Here is a 19,276-nt window from a genome sequence, read left to right on the forward strand (position 1 = left end):
TGAAAAATATATTTATATATTAAGTTTAAGAATAATAATGTATTAAAATTTTCCTTGGGCCTTGGAATTGTAAAAAATGTTACAAACAAACAAGTAATTAAACTCAAAATCTTAATTGACAAACCTATAATGCTACTCCTATTGAAACTAAATTATTTCTAATATATTCACTAGCACGACACAAGCTATTCTAGCGATTAGTAGCAAACTACAATGTGTTGAATATGTTTCCTTTCATATAATTTAGATTTATCTTTTTGAATATTTAATCTTCTATAAACTTTATTCTTGAGTTCCAACTTGATTAATATATTTTCGCTCGGTTAATATCTTTGTTTAGTTTTTTTTACGTTGTTTTAAAATAGTTGATGGATATATACTCTGACTATCTTTAATGTTTTCTTAATTCATCACTCTTTAAAGAGTAAAAATATCTAGAGAGTTTGCTAAGTCCTATAAAAATATGTATGTTATTGCATTCTACTTCTACTAGTGACTTTTACATGACATTTTAAAAAATACTAAAAATTAACCGAACTGTACCGATACCGAAGAGAAACCGACATTCCGAAAAGTCTAATTTTAGTTATGCATAATAGAATAACCGAAAAATTAGTATGATACAAATTTTAGAAAAAACTCGTCCGAACCGAACCATTGACACCCCTAGTTACCTATGAATAAACACACAAATAAAACAAGAAGATACAAGAAAATGACACTTTTGACACTCCGAGGTAAATTCCTACATTCCCAGGTAAATTCAACTATTAATTATAAACCACTCAGTACATTTACAACCTCACATGCGTTCAATAGTTTCAACATATTGTTATCACAAATTGAATATCTTGTTAATGCTCAGATATTAAGAAAGTGAAAGATTCAATCCAGTCTCAAGCGATCTGAAACTTTAGAGAACATGTACTTTAAGATATCCACAAACCATGCATGGCTTGCAGTTGATTGAAGTCTGTGTACTTCAGAGACATCTTGTAAAGCTCTCTCAGCTTACCGGCATCAGCAGACTTATTTGAGGCGCTGTGCTGAGAGTTGGCTGAAGATCTATTCGTCGTTGGAGAGAGTGAGACAGACAACATCTTCTTCAACAGCATCTGCAGCTGGCTCCAATATTTATCACAAATCTCAACATTGTCATTCCTCAGTGATGTGTTTCCAGATACATGGCGAGCTTCAAGCATACAAATCAGAGCAGACTCCAGAAGCTGTTACAGTAGTATTTAATCAGTCATTTGCCGTTTAAAGGATATATTTTTCCGTAAAACAAAGCAATAAAACTTGAAAATTATGTTTTTAAAAGTTCAGATAATTATGGCAGAAATATCTGCTTAAATGTACTTGAAAATATTTTGGCATAACATCCTAACAAAAGCTTTTTTTCCATCCTAACAAAAGCTTAAAAAGTGATTCTAACTAGCACATGTTCTTATCTAAACTTAAATTGGGATATCATCCTCCTTTCTATCCCTTATTAAAAAGTATACAAGTATTACAACTTTAGGTCAGGTTCAATAGGTTTAAGAAACAATGAAACAAAAAGTATGAAATGGATAAGACGAGTCTTTGTGATTGATAAGAAAATGGATATTAGCTAGCTCAAGTGAAGATTGTTGAAGATCAAGGAGACAACTAATTCCATCAACCAATGTGGAATATGTTAACACCACTGTTCCTCTGCTCACATTAGGACTGGACAAGCGGAGTTGGGATTGTATCTTGGGTGCCCAACATTAGGAAACACAGCAATAGGAATGGATCTAGTAGCAATAATATGAAAAAGAAAAAAAGATTGGACCTAACTCAACCCAAAAGACTAGCACATGAGGTGAATATTGCCCAAGACCATATAAAAGAGACAACAACCCATTCCCTCAACCAACGTGGATACTTTAACACTGATTTTCAACATTTATTTCTACACATTGCATTCTTTGTTACTAAACCTACATGCACCAGAATCACCAAATGGGTACAGCAAATGCATTCTCAGACCTTTTAAAGAAAAAGTATGACTAGATTTATACTTCAGTGGCATATATAGTAAAAGCTCATCGGGCCAATAGTCGTTCGTGGATATATTAAAGCAAATAGTGTGTAAGATGCAACACGATCATTTAAAGCACATTGACAGAAAGCTAGACAAGCCACTGTTGAAAAAGAATGCACGGATATAGTCAAGAAAATCAAGTGTAAGCTCAGAAAATAATTAATCAACCAACACTGGAAACAAAAGAAGATGAAGATTGAAAAGATTCTATAAAGCACAGAAAAACCACTCTTATAGTTGGGGAAAAAATGAACATCTATAGTAAAAAAAAAATCAAGCTTTTTTCCTCAAATGGCTAGATCAATGAAAAAAATCAAGCTTGAGATTAAAAAAAAAAGAAAGAGACGAACTTCGAAAAGATTCTACAAAAGCACAAGGATGTACAATCATACCATGTTAGAATGAAGAAAATTCGACAGATTCAGTAGTAGTGCAGCTCGCTCTATCAAAATAGCCAAGTACATCACGGGGTGTGTCTTTGGTCCGTAGAAATCCATGGATTTTTGCCAGTTCCTCTCTGCCAAAGAAGCATATTGCTTTACTCTATGAAGAAAGCTATTTCCGCCCTTGGAAGAACTGTTTTCCTGGTCTTGCTCCAAAAATTTCAGGCAGCAATCCCTTTGGTAGCAAGCCAGCTGAAAGTATGCATACACAGCCTCCTGTTTCCGTAACTCACCCAGCGACTCATAGACAGATAAAGCCTCTCTAATGGCATCATTAGCTGAAATCTCATGCTTTCTACGGTCTCTCTTAGGTTTACTAACACAGGAGCTGAAAGAATCCTCAAGGACACAGTTCTCGTAAACCTCAGCTAATGTATCTTCTCTGGCCAGTAGCATCCCAAGCCTTAGATATGTATGAGCAAACTGAGTATATACTTCATTTCTCAAGTTGCTTGAATCCAAATCTGATTCTTCAGTAACATTATTTACGACCGTTTTTGCTGCTCCATAGAACTTCAAAGATTCCCTGTATTCCTGCTTGGCAGCTTGGAGTACTTGCCTGTATGCATCATGAAGGATAGCATGTCCCTTGAGATTTTCAATCTTTGCTACCATCTCTTCTGCTAGTGCTCTCCTGCCATGACCTAAATTGCAGTTTATCAATATAATGTTGGTGTGGTCAGCTACTTCTTTAAATGCATTGATTGCATCAGCAAAAGCAACTTCAGCTTTATCTAGCTCTTTTCTTTCCAGCCTCTTACGGCCTAACTCGTTACATACCCATCCTTTCTTTTTAAGTAAAGATTGTAAGTCTGCTGAATTAGTAAGATGTCCCACCATTGCATTTCTGGCTTCTTCATAACAGTTCAAGGCAACAGAGAGATTGAAATCAGCATCTCCAACTACAGTACCTCTAATGTATTTAAATATACCCCCAATTTTCCGGTCAGTTTCTTCTTTTGATGTTTCCGAACATGTATGCACTGAAGTACCTTCAATTTTCACTCCCACAGCACCATCATTGTTATAACAGTCGGTAGCTCCTGATTTTTTTGCCTGTGAAATATCTGTCGATTTATCAGAGATTTCCATTCCGGTAATATTTGTATTTTGCATCCTCAGCTTACTCTCAGATGTGCTGCTTTCGCCCTTTTGATGAATCTTCACAGAACATCCAGAATGTGCAATGGAGTTTGCTTTGGTATGTGATTTTTTGTTCTTCTTTCTGCCATAACTTTTTGAACGTGAATCTCCACTACTACTGCTAGCACTGCTGCCACTGCTGGCCCTATCACTCTGGCAGCTGCAATTTAACAAAGAACATGAGCTGCAGTTTTGAATAGACTGTCCAAGCTTCTTCTTGAGCCTTTCAACCTCCCTCAAAACTTCAGATGACATCTTTAACCCTTTAGATAAAGATTTTTGCTCTGATTGCATTGGCATCTTATCACCATCTGTCAAATGGAATTTAACATACAAGTCCCCAACTAGTGTCCAAGCCTTAGCCCAGAAGAGGTAACCGTCAGATAATTGATCATACGTGAAACAATCATCACATAGTGAGGACCCAGGTTTTTCACTTTTATCATCAATTTCAACTTCGGTTGATGAACACAAGACCATGGAAGAAACAAATTTTGAGTCTTCCCGATGTTGAGGCATTGATCCATAAACCAGACATGCCAACTCTATCACCTTCAAGGCTTGACCCAATTGTCCATCTTCTTTATAAGCTTGTCCAAGAGCCAAGTACGATTCTCCAAGCAATAGAACTAGTTTCCACAACTTATCATCTAATTTTGAAGTTGGAAGCCATTCCCGAATGTCACAAACTTCAATACAGTCAGCATCCCCACATGCACAAACAGAGAAACTCGGTGCTGAAGACGGTTCATCCTGCTTTTTGCCACTGTTCTGCAGATCCATTTTGTTGCTTTGCATTTGACGTTTCCATCTAAGGGACTTAATAGCTTGAGAAACATGATGTATAGCAGCCAATTTAGTGGAGATTAGATCAGCAACAGTTTGAACCTTAGGTGACATTTTTGATAAATCACTTGCTGCAAAGCTTTTCTCTCTGCTATCTGGTGCATCTTCAAGACTGACTGTATTTCTTCCCATTGGCGCTGTAATTGCTCTTGGCAAAGATATAAGCACATCAGATGTTACCCCCACAGGATCATCAGATTCAATAGCTGGCAATGTTTCAACACTGTTATCTGGTTCAACTTTAGGAACAAGGGAATCATGGGCACCTGATACCGAAACTGCAATCAAAGATTCAACTGGTTCTTCTTCAGCATCAGCACCTGTGACTTCAGACTCCCTATGAAGTGCTTCAGATGACAAATCTAACTCTTCATCATACGTCAGAAGGAGTCTTGCAAATTGTTCATGAGCACATGCACGTACAACCTATTTGCCATAATTTCATGTTATCAGTTGTCTATTCTACAATATAGAAGAAACAGAGAGCTTATGTTTTGGTGAAGTGCCTTTTACCCAATGTAGTAAAAGATAGAGTTGTAACCAAAATATGTTTCTTAAAAACCTAGCTTTTCACCACCTTTGCTGCCAGCAAGGAAGCTCAGATATGCAATTTGAAGCTAATTTCTTTAAATTTAGAAGGCTAAAGTACTATGGTGAAGCAAGCAAGGAAGCAACTTACTCTCCACTGTCCTCTCAACACTGAATATTTATAAAAGCAGAAAAAAAGAAAGCTGCCAAACCCATCATATGTATGATACAATATGCACGGGTTCCAGTTAGTTTTTCCTTCTGTTTTACTTTCATGAACTTTGAGAAGAGAAACTGAGATGAGTTATTTCCTGCATGGTTTACATTTTACAACAGGTGGTTGTTCTTGTCCTTTAAAACCACATTACAAGTAAAAAAATCAAGTCAGAATTGCAGGTCATTTCTCCAGAGTACTTGGCAAAGATGGAATATGGAAAGGTCCATTAAACTATAGAGAGGCACCTTTTTGCTAAGGACAAGTAGTAAAGTTCAAGACTCAAAAATAACACCGGCTTTTAACATTTTCTTGTTTACGCAAGGAGATAATGAAAATAGACTAGACACATTTTGCTAATACTATTGAGACAACATACCAGATGATCAGGCTCGTCCAAAAAATCAAGACATTTTCTGAAGAAACTCGCACATCTAGACTTGTTTTCAGGAGACTGCAGTTAAAAAATTGCAGTATTAGCAACAGCTAATCAGAGGGTATTGCAGTTATACTAATTAACATAGTAAGATCCCAGACCATTGAAAGTGAAAGCCTGTGAGCAATCCGGTACAATATCATCCCCAGTGAAAGTAAGGGATCACTTCTCCCTCTATTTATTAGAGATGGCACAGAGCTAGAACTATCATCAGTGTCATCGACAGGTCTGTTTTGAGGTATGACAGATAGATCAAAGAGTTGGATAGCATCTTCTCCCGCACTTTTGTATAGCTACAGAAAAAAATGTAATGCCAATTAACGCGACAATGAACAATAAAGAGCTAAAATACAGTATATCACAAATAAGCAGCACAATACCCAATATGCACCAGGATCTTGCTTGCAGTTCTCCTGCAAGAATCTCAATACTGAAAGCCCGTTTTGCTGAACAACATTTGGATGAAAAGCAGGAGTACCATCCTCAGATATGCCCTTTAGGAGAAATATATCATCTGTTTTTAGGAGTTCATAACCCTGAACAACACCATCTTGATGATAACATATGGCCAACTCAGGAACACTTGCCATGACATTATCTAGCCATGCATCTAGCCATGTTAAAGGAGTGACCTGTCAAAATGCACAGATTGCGGTTAGACACGTTGACAAGGATATGAGAGTGGAGAAAGTTAGTTACTGTTTACCTGTCGTGAAACATCCCACAAGTGCAAGCTAACTGCAACATATTTGTCATTGCTGAAGATGAGTAAATCACTTCCTAGAAGCATACGGAAATGGTGAAACTGCCAAAATAGAACCCTTCGGAATCCATCATTACTAGCTCTTCTATACTTTTCAGACTCTTGCACTGAGTACCTCGACTTTTCTTTTACTTGTGAAACCTTGTTTCCAGAGCCCTGATCCTTAGTTTTCCTGTTCTTTTTACCCCAAAAACAATCACCCTTTTTGAGCTTGTTATATGTGCACCGCGGGTTAGATTGTTCTTCCTGGGTAGAGGTTCCACTTTGCTCATAGGAAGTGCTATGCTGAATCGGGTGATCAGAAGACTCAGGTGAACTTTCTCTTGATTCAAATTGCCGCTCCTTCGATGGTGTATGGGTCGGTGGACAATCACATGCCTCCATGCGAACTGAGTGCATAGCGAAATTTAGAAACAAAGACTGATCTGCACATTTTGGTGGGTTATTATTTCTTCTGATCAATTTCTCCCCCTCTTCAATGTCAGGCCTGCATTTGGCATTGCAGTTGAATCTCTTGTAAATGATATTCTCATAAAACCATAAATAGATTCTACTAGTACAGATAATAATAATTGTCAAATTGTACACCAACATCAAGAAAAGTTTCACCCTCCATAAGAAGTTTACCTAAACTGTTCTTGAAACAGAACTACTAGTCCATCCTAAACTATAATAGACTTGCTAAGGACCCTCGAACAATTTTATATCTTTTTTTCTTACGAATACCAAAATATTTATTTGTTGGCTTTATCCATTGTTTATTTCACATAGCTTACACCATCTCTTCGCAATTTGTTTCAACCCATTTTACTGGATGTGTATTGGTTTTGCCTTTAGAGTTAGCGTGAACTGTTTGTCTTGTAGAGAGCGCATGTAGATCATATATTGACTTTGATTTTTGAGGAAAGATATAGAGCCCGTTTGGACATAAGAAAATTTTTCTTTTTTCAAAATTATTTTTGAAAACAATGTTTGGTTATCAAAATCTTACAATTTTTCCAATCTCACTTGAAAATGCATTTTCAAATTTGAAAAACTGGTGAGAACCAGTTTTTCAATTGAAAATGGGAAGGTTGCTAGTGTTTAGTTGCAAAATATATTGAAAAAAAGACATCCAAATATATTGCAAAAATTATAACCAAGCACAACTTCATCTTCAATTCAAATTTTAGTGAAATTCCAAATTTGAATTTTTTTTTTTGAAATTCATGTCCAACCGCCTACATAGTTGTATTAGAAAGAGCAGTTGCGGGTTCCAGAAAAATTGTTCTTAGAGCATACCACAATTCAAAATTAGCATTTTAGGGAAGTACACATCCTCCATCCAAAAAGACATTTCCCCTCCTCCGATCCTTGACGAAATTGGGCAGGCTTCTTCTATATGTGCCTTTTCCTTGCTACTACCAGAGGAATACAAGACCATATCATTGCTAGCACTAGGAGTTTTAACCTCCGAAAGGGTCTCACCGTTTCCTTGGGGGTCAGCAACCTCTGAAATTAACACCCCGCTGCTATAGGAATGTCCAGAACCATCAGTAGGGTAGCATGGCGGAAGAGAGCACGGAACCCTTGGCGGCATATTAACTGAAAATACTGGTCCGACACTAACATCAATTGGGGCATGCTCAACAATCTCCCTAGAAGAAGAAGAAGCTTTAAGTGTGGCCTCAGCACAGCTAAGCCCAGGAGCTGGTGAGGGGTTCATAGATCCGGGTCCATCAAAGGCGAGGAGCCGTGGATTAACAGTACCATCCTTAGCCGGTTCTGCCCCTGCAGCAGCGGCCACCGTAGAGGGGCACATGTCACTAGAGCTCGGTGAAGGAGTGCCACTGTGTGAAGCACCCTGGCCAGAGGAAGGAGGAACGACTGTTCCCATATGCTTAGGAGCCTTATGGAAGGTAGGCAGATCCTGGATGCTGCCTTGGTGGCAAATGAACTTGTAGACTCCAGAAGGAAAAATAGAGAACTCGGCTTACTTTGCAAGTTAGATCTTGAGAAGGCTTTCGACCATGTCAATTGGAAGTTCCTGGACTTCATTATGATGCGGATGGGGTTTGGGGAAAGATGGAGGGGATGGATAAAGTTCTGCATTTCCTCAGTCAGATTTTCTATCCTAGTTAATGGTAGCCCGTGTGGTTTCTTTGGCAGTTCCAGGGGTCTCAGGCAAGGTGACCCCCTATCCCCATGTTATTCATTCTAGTGATGGATGCTCTGAGCAAAATGATGGATCGTGCGGCGGGCGGAGGTTACATGAGAGGATTCTCAGCTCCGATTGGGGTGCTCAGTGCCCGAAGAGTCTCACATTTGCTTTTTGCGGATAACACACTGGTTTTCTGTGATGCCGATATGGATCAGTTGACCTACCTGAAGCAGGTCCTGCAGTGGTTTCAGTTAGTATCAGGACTCAAAATCAACATCGGCAAGTGTGAGATTTTCCCGGTAGGTGAGGTTACTAATATTGATGCCTTGTCTGGTGTTCTCAGATGCAAGGTGGGCTCCCTTCCCACTACTTACCTGGGCCTCCCTTTGGGCGCTTCATATAAGGATACTACGGTTTGGAATCCAGTGATCGAGCGGGTTGAAAAAAGATTAGCAGGGTGGCAGAAACGGTATTTGTCAAAAGGAGGTAAGGAAGTGCTTATCAAAAGCACTTTATCGAGTATGCCAACCTATTACTTATCCCTGTTGCAAGCACCGGTGAGCATCACAGAAAAACTGGAGCGACTCCAAAGGAACTTTCTATGGGATGCGGCGGATGGAACTAGAAAGTTTCATCTAGTGAATTGGCAAACAGTCACTTCCCCAAAAAAGGGGGCTGGACTTGGAGTGAAAGATCTTAGGGTATTTAACAGAGCTTTAATGGGAAAGTGGCTGTGGAGATTCGGAGTAGAAGAGCATGCTCTATGGAGGGAGGTCATAGTAGAAAAGTACGATTCAACGGGAGGGGGTTGGAGGACCAAGGCGATCACAACACCTTTCGGGTGTGGCATGTGGAGGAGTATCATGTAGAATTGGGAAGCATTCAGTGGCAACATCACTTACAGGGTGGGAGATGGAAGGAGAATCAGCTTTTGGAATCATAGGTGGTGTGGAGAGGATACTTTGAGGGTCTCCTCCCCTCACGTCTTCAGAGTTTCAAACCAGAAGGAACTGATGGTCCAACGGATTCGCAAGGAGTATGAAGGGAGGGTAGTATGGGACCTCTCATTCAGGAGGAACATGCAAGATTGGGAGATTGCGGAGCTTCAAGTATTGTTGGCATTGCTATACGGGCAAGACATGCTCCAGCCATCCTGTGACTCTTGGAGATGGGCCTTGCGTAGCGATGATTTGTTCACCGTAAAGACCTTTTACCAGAGTATGTTGGTGAGAGAGGAGACCAATTTTCTATACTCCTCGATCTGGATTCCTAGGGCGCCCACGAAGGTGTGCTTTTTTGCATGGCTAGCGGCAAGGGGGGTGATCTTGACTGCTGAAAATCTCCGAAAGAGGAATTACACTTGTTAGCTGGTGCTACATGTGTAAAAGCTCTGGGGAAGAAGTTGATCACCTTATGTTGCATTGCCCTGTGTCCTCTGCATTGTGGAGGTCAATCCTGAATCTTTTTGGTGTTCAATGGGTAATGCCAAGCACTGTAAAGGAAATGTTATATAGCTGGGGCGGTTTTCGTAGAAGAAGAAAGCAAAAGGCGTGGAAATTCGCCCCGTTAGCTCTCATGTGGGTAGTATGGGGGGAGAGAAATAGGAGAGCTTTTGAGGAGATTGAGTCTCCTTTTTCACATCTTAAGAATAGCCTTTTATCTTTGATCGCTTTTTGGTGCACTCATTTAGCCCCTACTTGTATAGAAGATTGGGCGTCTTTTGTAGAGAATCATGTTCTGATGTAAATTCTCTACGTCTTGGGTATACTTCGTGTACACAGGAGTTCTCTCCCTTTTGATTAATACAATTTACCTTATAAAAAAAAGGGAAGTACACATTATTTGGCAAGAACTAAAAGGAACAATGAATACTCAACTTGAAATGGAAGGAATATATACCAACAACATTTAGAATCCAAACTTCTAAAAACAATTAATTTTGTACATATAACTATCATTTGAAAGCTTAACGAAAAAACTATTTATGCAATAATTAACTAATGGATTACTTTCAACATCACACCCTTAATCTTCAGTATCCGCTTTTATGAGCAGAATGCTTGGTCCACAGTGTTACCTCTTCCTCAGCTCAATCAGTTGCTTGGCCCTAAGATTCATCTATACTGTATGAATATATACTACTTACTGTCCATGTAGTTCCAAACACTGTATGAATATATACTCCTTACTCTCCATGTAGTTCCAAGAATACAAGGGTTTCAGATGAGAGAAAACTAGATATTTCTATTGTCTAAACAACATCATCTATCACAATTAACTTCACAACAGAATAGTTTAAAGATTATGCATCAACAATGTTAATATTGGGCCCTGGAAATTCGGTTGATTCCCAACAATTTTTTGTTAATAATAAAAAATTACATCCTTTGTCCTAAGGAGAATTGCCACTTTTAAAAAGGGAAAAAATCCAACTTATAGTACTTCTTATGAAACTTTTACATCTCTAATTTCATTTTCAAAAGACAGATTCATGCTTGTCTAATTTCACCCCAAAGGTCAGAAAGTGACTGTCAAAAAGCAAAATAGTACAATTCAACTGGGGTAGAGCCATAAAGGAAGAATTAGCACTCAGAACTTCAACTAATAGAGGGACAACTGGATTGAAATTCAGAAAAGGTTTTGCATGTTAGAAGAGCACATTACCCCGTGTTTAAAACTAGAGTCTGGCCAACACGATGTACTGCAATTGATAATCGAGCCTTGGAGTATGGAATCTTAAAGATTTGCTTCAAAATATCAGTTGGGGCAATGACATCAATCTCATCTCCATACTCCACCACACCTGATACAGCAAGAGCTTCACCTTTCCTCGCTAGATTTGATGTGTGTGTGCCACTCTCCCATAGTAAATCTGCAAGGTAAAGCAGAAGTTAATACCTCTGTCACACTACAACAACGATTACATGTTAAAACTTTTATACACATAATCAAAAAATTTAAAGCAAAAAAAACAACAGTTGTGGGTTCGATATCCATTAGATTATCCAAAAGGACGAACACCATCCCATAAAACCAGGAAACCAATGATCTAATTAAAAGATGCTAACTAGCATAACAAAAAGTTAGAGGGGCACTCGTATTTGTGCAAAAGCAAATGTGACTTTTTCACGATCACAAACAATCTTCCTTTTTTTTGTGTGGCTGTTGAACAGCTCTACGCATACAAATGAAAAATAGAACATTGAACACAAGAACACCGTCCGATTCCAAAGGGATCACCAATCTCATAGTAGGCCCTTCCTAGTTCCAATTTAAAGGGAGCTGCCATCTCATTCAAACTAGATCACTGCGGGCTCCATGGGTTTCAGTTTATTAATCATAGTCTGTAAAGGTTCTGTATCTAAGCTCCTCATAGTCTTCAGACAATGAAATGATTAGTTCCCCTGCTCAAAAAGCAAGCCAAACCCCAAAGTCTTTTTCTTTTGGCATCCACAAAATAAGTATATTACTGGGAGAAAGTACATCCAAAAGAGTGACGGTAGAGTGAGGGTAGAAAGCTAAGAAAATCTATAATGCCAGCAGACTTGGTGACCTTAGCCATGTTGCACCAAAAATTAAGCAAACATACACATCTGTGTTTAAGATTAAGAATATTAACACTTATGTCATCAAAGATTTTAGCATTTTCTTCTTTGCTGGGATAGTCTTCCAAATTTAGTAGGACGCTCTACTTCTTTAGACATGCCCGCTTTTTCCCTTGGTAACAGAAAGTCCAGCAGAGTGCAAGGAGAAACCTATCTGATGCTCAAGGCATTAAAGAAGAAATATCAGACTTGACTAGAAATATTACAGCGGAGGAACAAATGAATGACATCCTCAGCATCTTCTTCACAGAGTGAGCGTCTATTGCAAGTGAAATGCCTCTCTTCTAAAGGTTGTTTAGGGTAAGACATTTACTGCCAAACCCCAAAGTTATAACACTAGGGCCCACGTTTCAGTCTTTCCGCCATTTTCTTACGGTTCAACAACTAAGCTCCCCCTATAGTCTTTTCTTTGGACAATTAACTATCCACTGAAACGGAGTTGTACTTCAAAGTCAAAAAGATCCCATTTAAAATAAAGGCGGGCAAACATGCACTTAAACCACCTGGCGTTCCTACCTTGGAGGCTCAAATTTTAATTCCACCGTGGAAAGGTCATGCAAGTTCTTTTTATAGATTTTCAAGGAATACAACAATGCATCCAAGCCTGAGGAGTTCAAGCTGCAGGTGAAGAATGGAGAAAGACTGGCACTGAAACTTAACACATGGATTAACGGGTGAACAAAGTCTGGAAAGAAAATAGCTTCTGATGGGTTAAATACTCCATAGTTCTGTGAATATTTTCCTGATCTTTCCCCAGAGTTCTTCATTTTCTTTTCAAACAAATCTTCTTTTTGATGGTGGGGTATGTAAATCTTCTTAATGTCAGTATACGGCTTTCTAACCCTAAAACATCACCTCTGAGCAAACAGTTCAAAAAGAACGTTTGAGTGACTGTGACACTAGACTTGCAACTTGTTGCAGAAATTATACCATAATCTTCTGTTCATGAAGTCCACCTAAGTTATGTGAACTCAGATCTAAGTAATCCGATGTCCTTCGACTACTATATATTAACAGTACGAAACATATTAACAGTTAAAACAGTACAACACAAACTAAAAGAAAAAGTTACCTCTAAATGAGATAATAGAACTAACAGTCACTACCTGCACTGGTCCTTGATTGGGTGGCCATTAATGGGAGTACCTTCTCTGGAATACTTGAAAGCAGTGGCAAAGTGTTGAGATCAGTCTCGATAGGAATCATCCGATACCTTGGAGCTCTAACCCTAAAAGTTTTTAGCAAAAAAAAGAACTGAATAAAGCAATTCAAGGTAATCACCCTCTCCGACACAGAGAACACTTGGAATCCAAATTCAAATAACACCTAAATCATCACATGCACAAAACCAATTGGCTACTACCACAAAGGCTTCAAGTTTAAGATATCTCATCAATGTCATTCACAACATTCGCAACACGTGAAAAGTTCAATATCAGAAAACTGCTTCGACATTGCCAATCTCTCAAACAGAACTGAAGTTACATAATAAGTACAATACAATAACATAGACACTGCCTTATCCAAAAAAAAAAAAAAAAAAAATAGACACTGGTGCAACAGTAGAGTTGCTCTTATTGTAAGTTGTCAATCATGGGTTCAAGATGTGAGATCTACCTCGTTGCAGAAAGATAGATTGAATAAAAGGGCAAGGCTGTGTAGGCTATATGCCCACACTAAATCAGGGAGCACTCGGGTACACGTAAGACTTTTTAAATAATACAACTCAAAGTTAACATCACATTTTAAAGAGTTTTTAACTCAAATGCTCCCTTAAGTTAGAGGGTTACTCTATTTCCATCCTACTTATGTAATGTTTAACAAACAATCCTTCAAGTCAAAATAAAACAGGGGGCACTTTTGGTCCAGTATAACAGACCCCTAACGGATTCAATAAAAGTCAATGAGATTGACCATATATGGTCCCTTAAGTTTGGATGTTGGTCCAATGACATTTTTCTTATATTATTATACAACACAAAGAAAATAGTCTTTCACGTTTATAAAATGGGAGCACGTTACTCTAGCCAAATGGAAACCTAACCTTAAGTTAGGAGTTTAGTCCATTTCCATCCTTCTTATATAACACTGAACAAATATAATCCTCTAAGATTATTTTTTTTTTGATAAGGTAAATTGTATTAATCAAAAGGGAGAAAAAAACTCCCGCATACAAGAAGTATACAAAAAAGTAGTAATCCTCTAAGATTTTTAAACATGGGTTCGTTCCCCACATACGAATTAAAGAAAATGTGGACACATTTGGTCATCTGGAAATGAAAACTTGGAAACAAAAGGAAGTGAAAGGCTGGGTACTTGGATTCGAAGTGATGATTATCAAGAGCAATGGTGAACAACTCCTTATCATAGTAAAATTCAATCTTTTTCTCTGGTATTATTCGACATTGCAGATTTTGTGTGCTTTAATCTGGTCAGTGTTTCACAAGGCAAAGGAGCAAAGTGTACCTATCAAAGGACAAGGTATGTTAGTCCCCAGGCACAATGGGCGTACTCGGTGAAATTTTAATTCAATATTTTTGAAGAAAAAAAAACTGAAACCTACAAAAATATAAAGCTTATCGAGATTCGAGAAGACTCTTTAAAAATTTCCTATCAAAAGCAAATATGCATAAATATTGAGTTAACTATCGAGGCAAATAATATTCTAAGTCACCAATTCTCAACTACAATAACATATTACACAAGTTACCCTCGATACATTAAAATAAAAATATTCAGTCACATACATAGCCAACAATCCAAGGCATAAATCGTGCTAGGAGCATTCTTGGGGCGCATACAGGATGTAAAGCGTACATTGAGCAAATAAGCCACCCATTTAGGCATTAGCCAAATGAGATTTTAACGTCTCGTAGCCTCTTCGGGACTTTTAGAGGTCATTTGCCCCAAGACGAGTCACCAAAAAGTCCCAAGTTTTTCTTTTAAAACATTGATTATGGTATTTGTTTTCTTGTCTTTTTTACATAGTTTGTATAAGTCTACGCAAAGCAGTCTTTAGTTTAACATCATATAAACTTTTGATGAAATTTTTCTAGAGTTATAATATGTTGGACCGAAAGTTTCTCTATCTTGTAAACTTATCTACATATATCTACTGTTATATAAGGAAAAAATATGGACCAACCCCCAAATTTAACAGGCCATATGTAACCAAATCCGCTTACTTTCAATGAAATTCCTCAAGATTCTGTAAGACCAGACCACAAGTGCCTCCATTTTGTAAAAATATATCACGAATCACGATATTAGTTCAGAGTTAATAAGAAGGAAAAATATATACCAACCCCAAAATTTGAGGTAAGAACACTCGTTTTGAAAGAGTAGAAAATGCTATACCCTCTTTGTTCCAATTTATTGACATTTTCTCCTATTTTAGAATGTTTCAAAATGTTTGACACCTTTCCTTTTCTAAACAACTTTCACAAGTTTCAACCTCTCAAACTCACTAAAGTATTCAGATATTTTCCCTATCAGGCTAACTTTTTTTATGACTGAGAAATTGGCCTTGGGCCAACCCTTAGGACCAACGGCAGCCTCCGAAACTCGCGGATAATGGGCCCGCCCCTCTACTGTTCTCCACTTAAATACAAGGCTTAGTTTGCACGACGCAAGGCCCGAACCTGTGACCTAAGTCACAAGTCCCTCAACCTTTACCACTTGAACTAAGCCCTAGGGGCTTTCTCTATCAGACTCTCATTTTTTAATAACTTTAGTCTCTAGGCCAGCTTGCACGTACCTCGAGTACATGCTACGTCTCACCCTCACCGGCATAGGTAGTCGTAACTCTATCCACTAACTTATCAACTATTACTTCAATTCTTTCGTACGGTATCGTTAATATAATAAGTGACTACATCGTGTTGAATAAGATACCATCATATAAAACGGAATCAAAGAGCACAAACTAAATGCTAAATTGCAAAAGAAAAAGGAAATGGACCAAATAAATACAATTTGAAGCTAAACAGAAGGAAGATACGTGCGTACCTTTCAGCGGAGGGTACAAGGGCAGAAGCATTGAAATCATGGAATGCGTTATCTGTAGGGACAGGAATGGAACCACAGAGAAAGCCGACAGGTTTAGGGCGTGCAATTTCGAGTCTTCCTACACACTGTAACTCTCGGGAGCTTGACGCCTGCTTCTCCATAGATAATAAAGAAGAAGCTAGGGTTTCTTCGATCTTCGTTCTGACGTTAGTGGAAGATGATTAGACGGCCGGACGGGATCTTGTGCTGTGAGTTTATGTTCCAGAAGATTCGAACGGAAACCAGAAGAAATAGAGCTACTCATGTGAAAAAATAGGAGACTATTGGGCAGAATTCAGTAGAGAAGAAATGATTTGACGGAAAAAACAAAAAAGAAGAGAAATTTTGATTTTTATGTTTACAAAGAACCTATAGAAGGTCCCGGAAGGGACGGCCCAGTTGGGTTTGGCGGGGACGTCACACGGGCGACGCGGGATCAATCCACCTTCAATACCCCTCTGGGTTTGGCGGATGACGTGGTGACGCGGGACCAATCCACCTTTAATGCCCCTATGCGGGTTCATTCTTCACTATTATTTTTAATATTTACATTAAAAAAATCTGTGAGTGCTAAAAAAACTGAAAGTATGTACGAATACTAAAGTTTCAATAATTGAACTTCAATGAAATATTAAAATATTTATTAGTAAATTTATTTTCAAATGAATATATATTCAAGCGAAGTTCTTACTTTTTTATGCCACAAAGTTGAGAGGAGGAAGAAGAAGAAGAAGAAATTTATTTACTTTTCTAATGTATAATTTATATTCAAGTGAATGTATATTCAAGTAAGGTGCATTATATTTTACCAGAAAACATTCGGGATGATACAATGTACCATGAAGTACCTCTCTTATAGGGGCAAAGTGCACAAATAGCCACTTTTAGAATTGCTATTTAAATATAATCAAAATTTACTAAATATTTAAAATCCTGCCGCCTTAGAGGTATGAAGTTTCAAAGTTCATATAGAAATCAAATTTCAGACCTTTGGACCTAAAGTTAGACTCTGGCAGTTCAAATTTCAGATCCCCAAGGTCTGAAGAATGAAGCGGAGGAGGATAAGCGGTCAGAAGTTTGCGAGATCTAACCAAACTTTAAATAATTTAAAAGGAAACTAGATATGCATTAGAATATTTTTCTAGCTAGTATACATAGATTATAAACATATTATATACAAATTATACATATATTATACGTCTGATGACTATTTTTAGTTTAAACGGTTAGGTGAGCGACTATTTGGGGTTCTTCATATTTTAAACAGTGCCCTTAAAATCGTCTACCTGATGCCATTTCTACCTCAAGCCCAACTTTTTGAATACTTTCCCCTCTGGGCCTGAGCCAGTCGCACGGGCTTACCTAGTACGGTTTATGACTTGCAGGCTATTACACAGCAGGGGTTTACCCAAAATCAGAGGTTGTAGCGGCTGTGGGATCACTCTTCACTATTGTTTTTAATATTTACATTAAAAAAATCTATGAGTGCTAAAAAAACTGAAAGTATGTACGAATACTAAAGTTTCAATAATTGAACTTCAATGAAATATTAAAATATTTATTAGTAAATTTATTTTCAAATGAATATATATTCAAGCGAAGTTCTTACTTTTTTATGCCACAAAGTTGAGAGGAGGAAGAAGAAGAAGAAGAAATTTATTTACTTTTCTAATGTATAATTTATATTCAAGTGAATGTATATTCAAGTAAGGTGCATTATATTTTACCAGAAAAACATTCGGGATGATACAATGTACCATGAAGTACCTCTCTTATAGGGGCAAAGTACACAAATAGCCACTTTTAGAATTGCTATTTAAATATAATCAAAATTTACTAAGTATTTAAAATCCTGCCGCCTTAGAGGTATGAAGTTTCAAAGTTCATATAGAAATCAAATTTCAGACCTTTGGACCTAAAGTTAGACTCTGGCAGTTCAAATTTCAGATCCCCAAGGTCTGAAGAATGAAGCGGAGGAGGATAAGCGGTCAGAAGTTTGCGAGATCTAACCAAACTTTAAATAATTTAAAAGGAAACTAGATATGCATTAGAATATTTTTCTAGCTAGTATACATAGATTATAAACATATTATATACAAATTATACATATATTATACGTCTGATGACTATTTTTAGTTTAAACGGTTAGGTGAGCGACTATTTGGGGTTCTTCATATTTTAAACAGTGCCCTTAAAATCGTCTACCTGATGCCATTTCTACCTCAAGCCCAACTTTTTGAATACTTTCCCCTCTGGGCCTGAGCCAGTCGCACGGGCTTACCTAGTACGGTTTATGACTTGCAGGCTATTACACAGTGGGGGTTTACCCAGAATCAGAGGCTGTAGCGGTTGCGGGATCACTCTTCACTATTGTTTTTAATATTTACATTAAAAATATATGTGAGTGCTAAAAGATTTGGAAGTATGTACGAACACTAAAGTTTCAATAATTGAACTTCAATGAAATATTAAAATATTTGTTAGTAATTTTATTTTCAAGTGAATGTATATTCAAGCGAGGTTCTTACTTTTTTTATACCACAATATTGAGAGGAAGAAGAAGAAGAAGAAGAAGAAGAAGAAGAAGAAGAAGAAGAAGAAGAAGAAGAAATTTATATGCTTTTCTAATGTATAATTTGTATTCAAGCGAATGTATATTCAAGTAAGGTGCATTATGTTTTACTAGGAAAACATTCAGGCTGATATAATGTACCATGAAGTACCTCTCTTATAGGGGCAAAGTGCACAAATAGCCACTTTTAGAATTGCTATTTAAATATAATCAAAATTTACTAAATATTTAAAATTTTGCCGCCTTAGAGGTATGAAGTTTCAAAGTTTAGATAGAAATCAAATTTCAGACCTTTGGACCTAAAGTTAGACTCTGATAGTTCAAATTTCAGATCCCCAAGGTCTGAAGAATAAAGCGGAGGAAGAGTTATTTAACCAAACTTTAAATAATTTAAAAGGAAACTAGATATGCATTGGAATCTTTTTCTAGCTAGTATACATAGATTATAAACATATTATATACAAATTATAC

The 19,276-nt window shown here is 37.5% G+C and overlaps 1 protein-coding gene across 5 annotated transcripts; it reads right to left on the bottom strand.

Annotated features, from left to right (window-relative positions):
• Positions 1-738: 738 nt before the first annotated feature.
• LOC107781912 (uncharacterized) lies at positions 739-16,604 on the bottom strand. Of its 5 annotated transcripts, none has more exons than XM_075243505.1 (10): positions 16,195-16,514; positions 14,503-14,652; positions 13,293-13,414; positions 11,246-11,453; positions 6,385-6,928; positions 6,059-6,310; positions 5,780-5,971; positions 5,622-5,696; positions 2,461-4,926; positions 739-1,226 (listed from the first exon to the last, which is right to left on the bottom strand). In XM_075243505.1, exons 3-10 carry the CDS (start codon positions 13,390-13,392, stop codon positions 930-932), a joined length of 4,134 nt encoding a protein of 1,377 aa, XP_075099606.1. In that variant the 5' UTR covers positions 13,393-13,414; positions 14,503-14,652; positions 16,195-16,514; the 3' UTR covers positions 739-929. The 5 variants fall into 5 exon arrangements, with proteins under 5 accessions (XP_075099606.1, XP_016458218.2, XP_016458217.2 ...); XM_016602732.2 differs by having other exon boundaries at positions 13,284-13,414; positions 16,195-16,513; XM_016602731.2 differs by lacking the exon at positions 14,503-14,652 and having other exon boundaries at positions 16,195-16,604.
• Between the last annotated feature and the right edge of the window lie 2,672 nt (positions 16,605-19,276).

The sequence above is a fragment of the Nicotiana tabacum genome, chromosome 22 (assembly GCF_000715075.1).
Source record: "Nicotiana tabacum cultivar K326 chromosome 22, ASM71507v2, whole genome shotgun sequence".
Taxonomy (NCBI): domain Eukaryota; kingdom Viridiplantae; phylum Streptophyta; class Magnoliopsida; order Solanales; family Solanaceae; genus Nicotiana; species Nicotiana tabacum.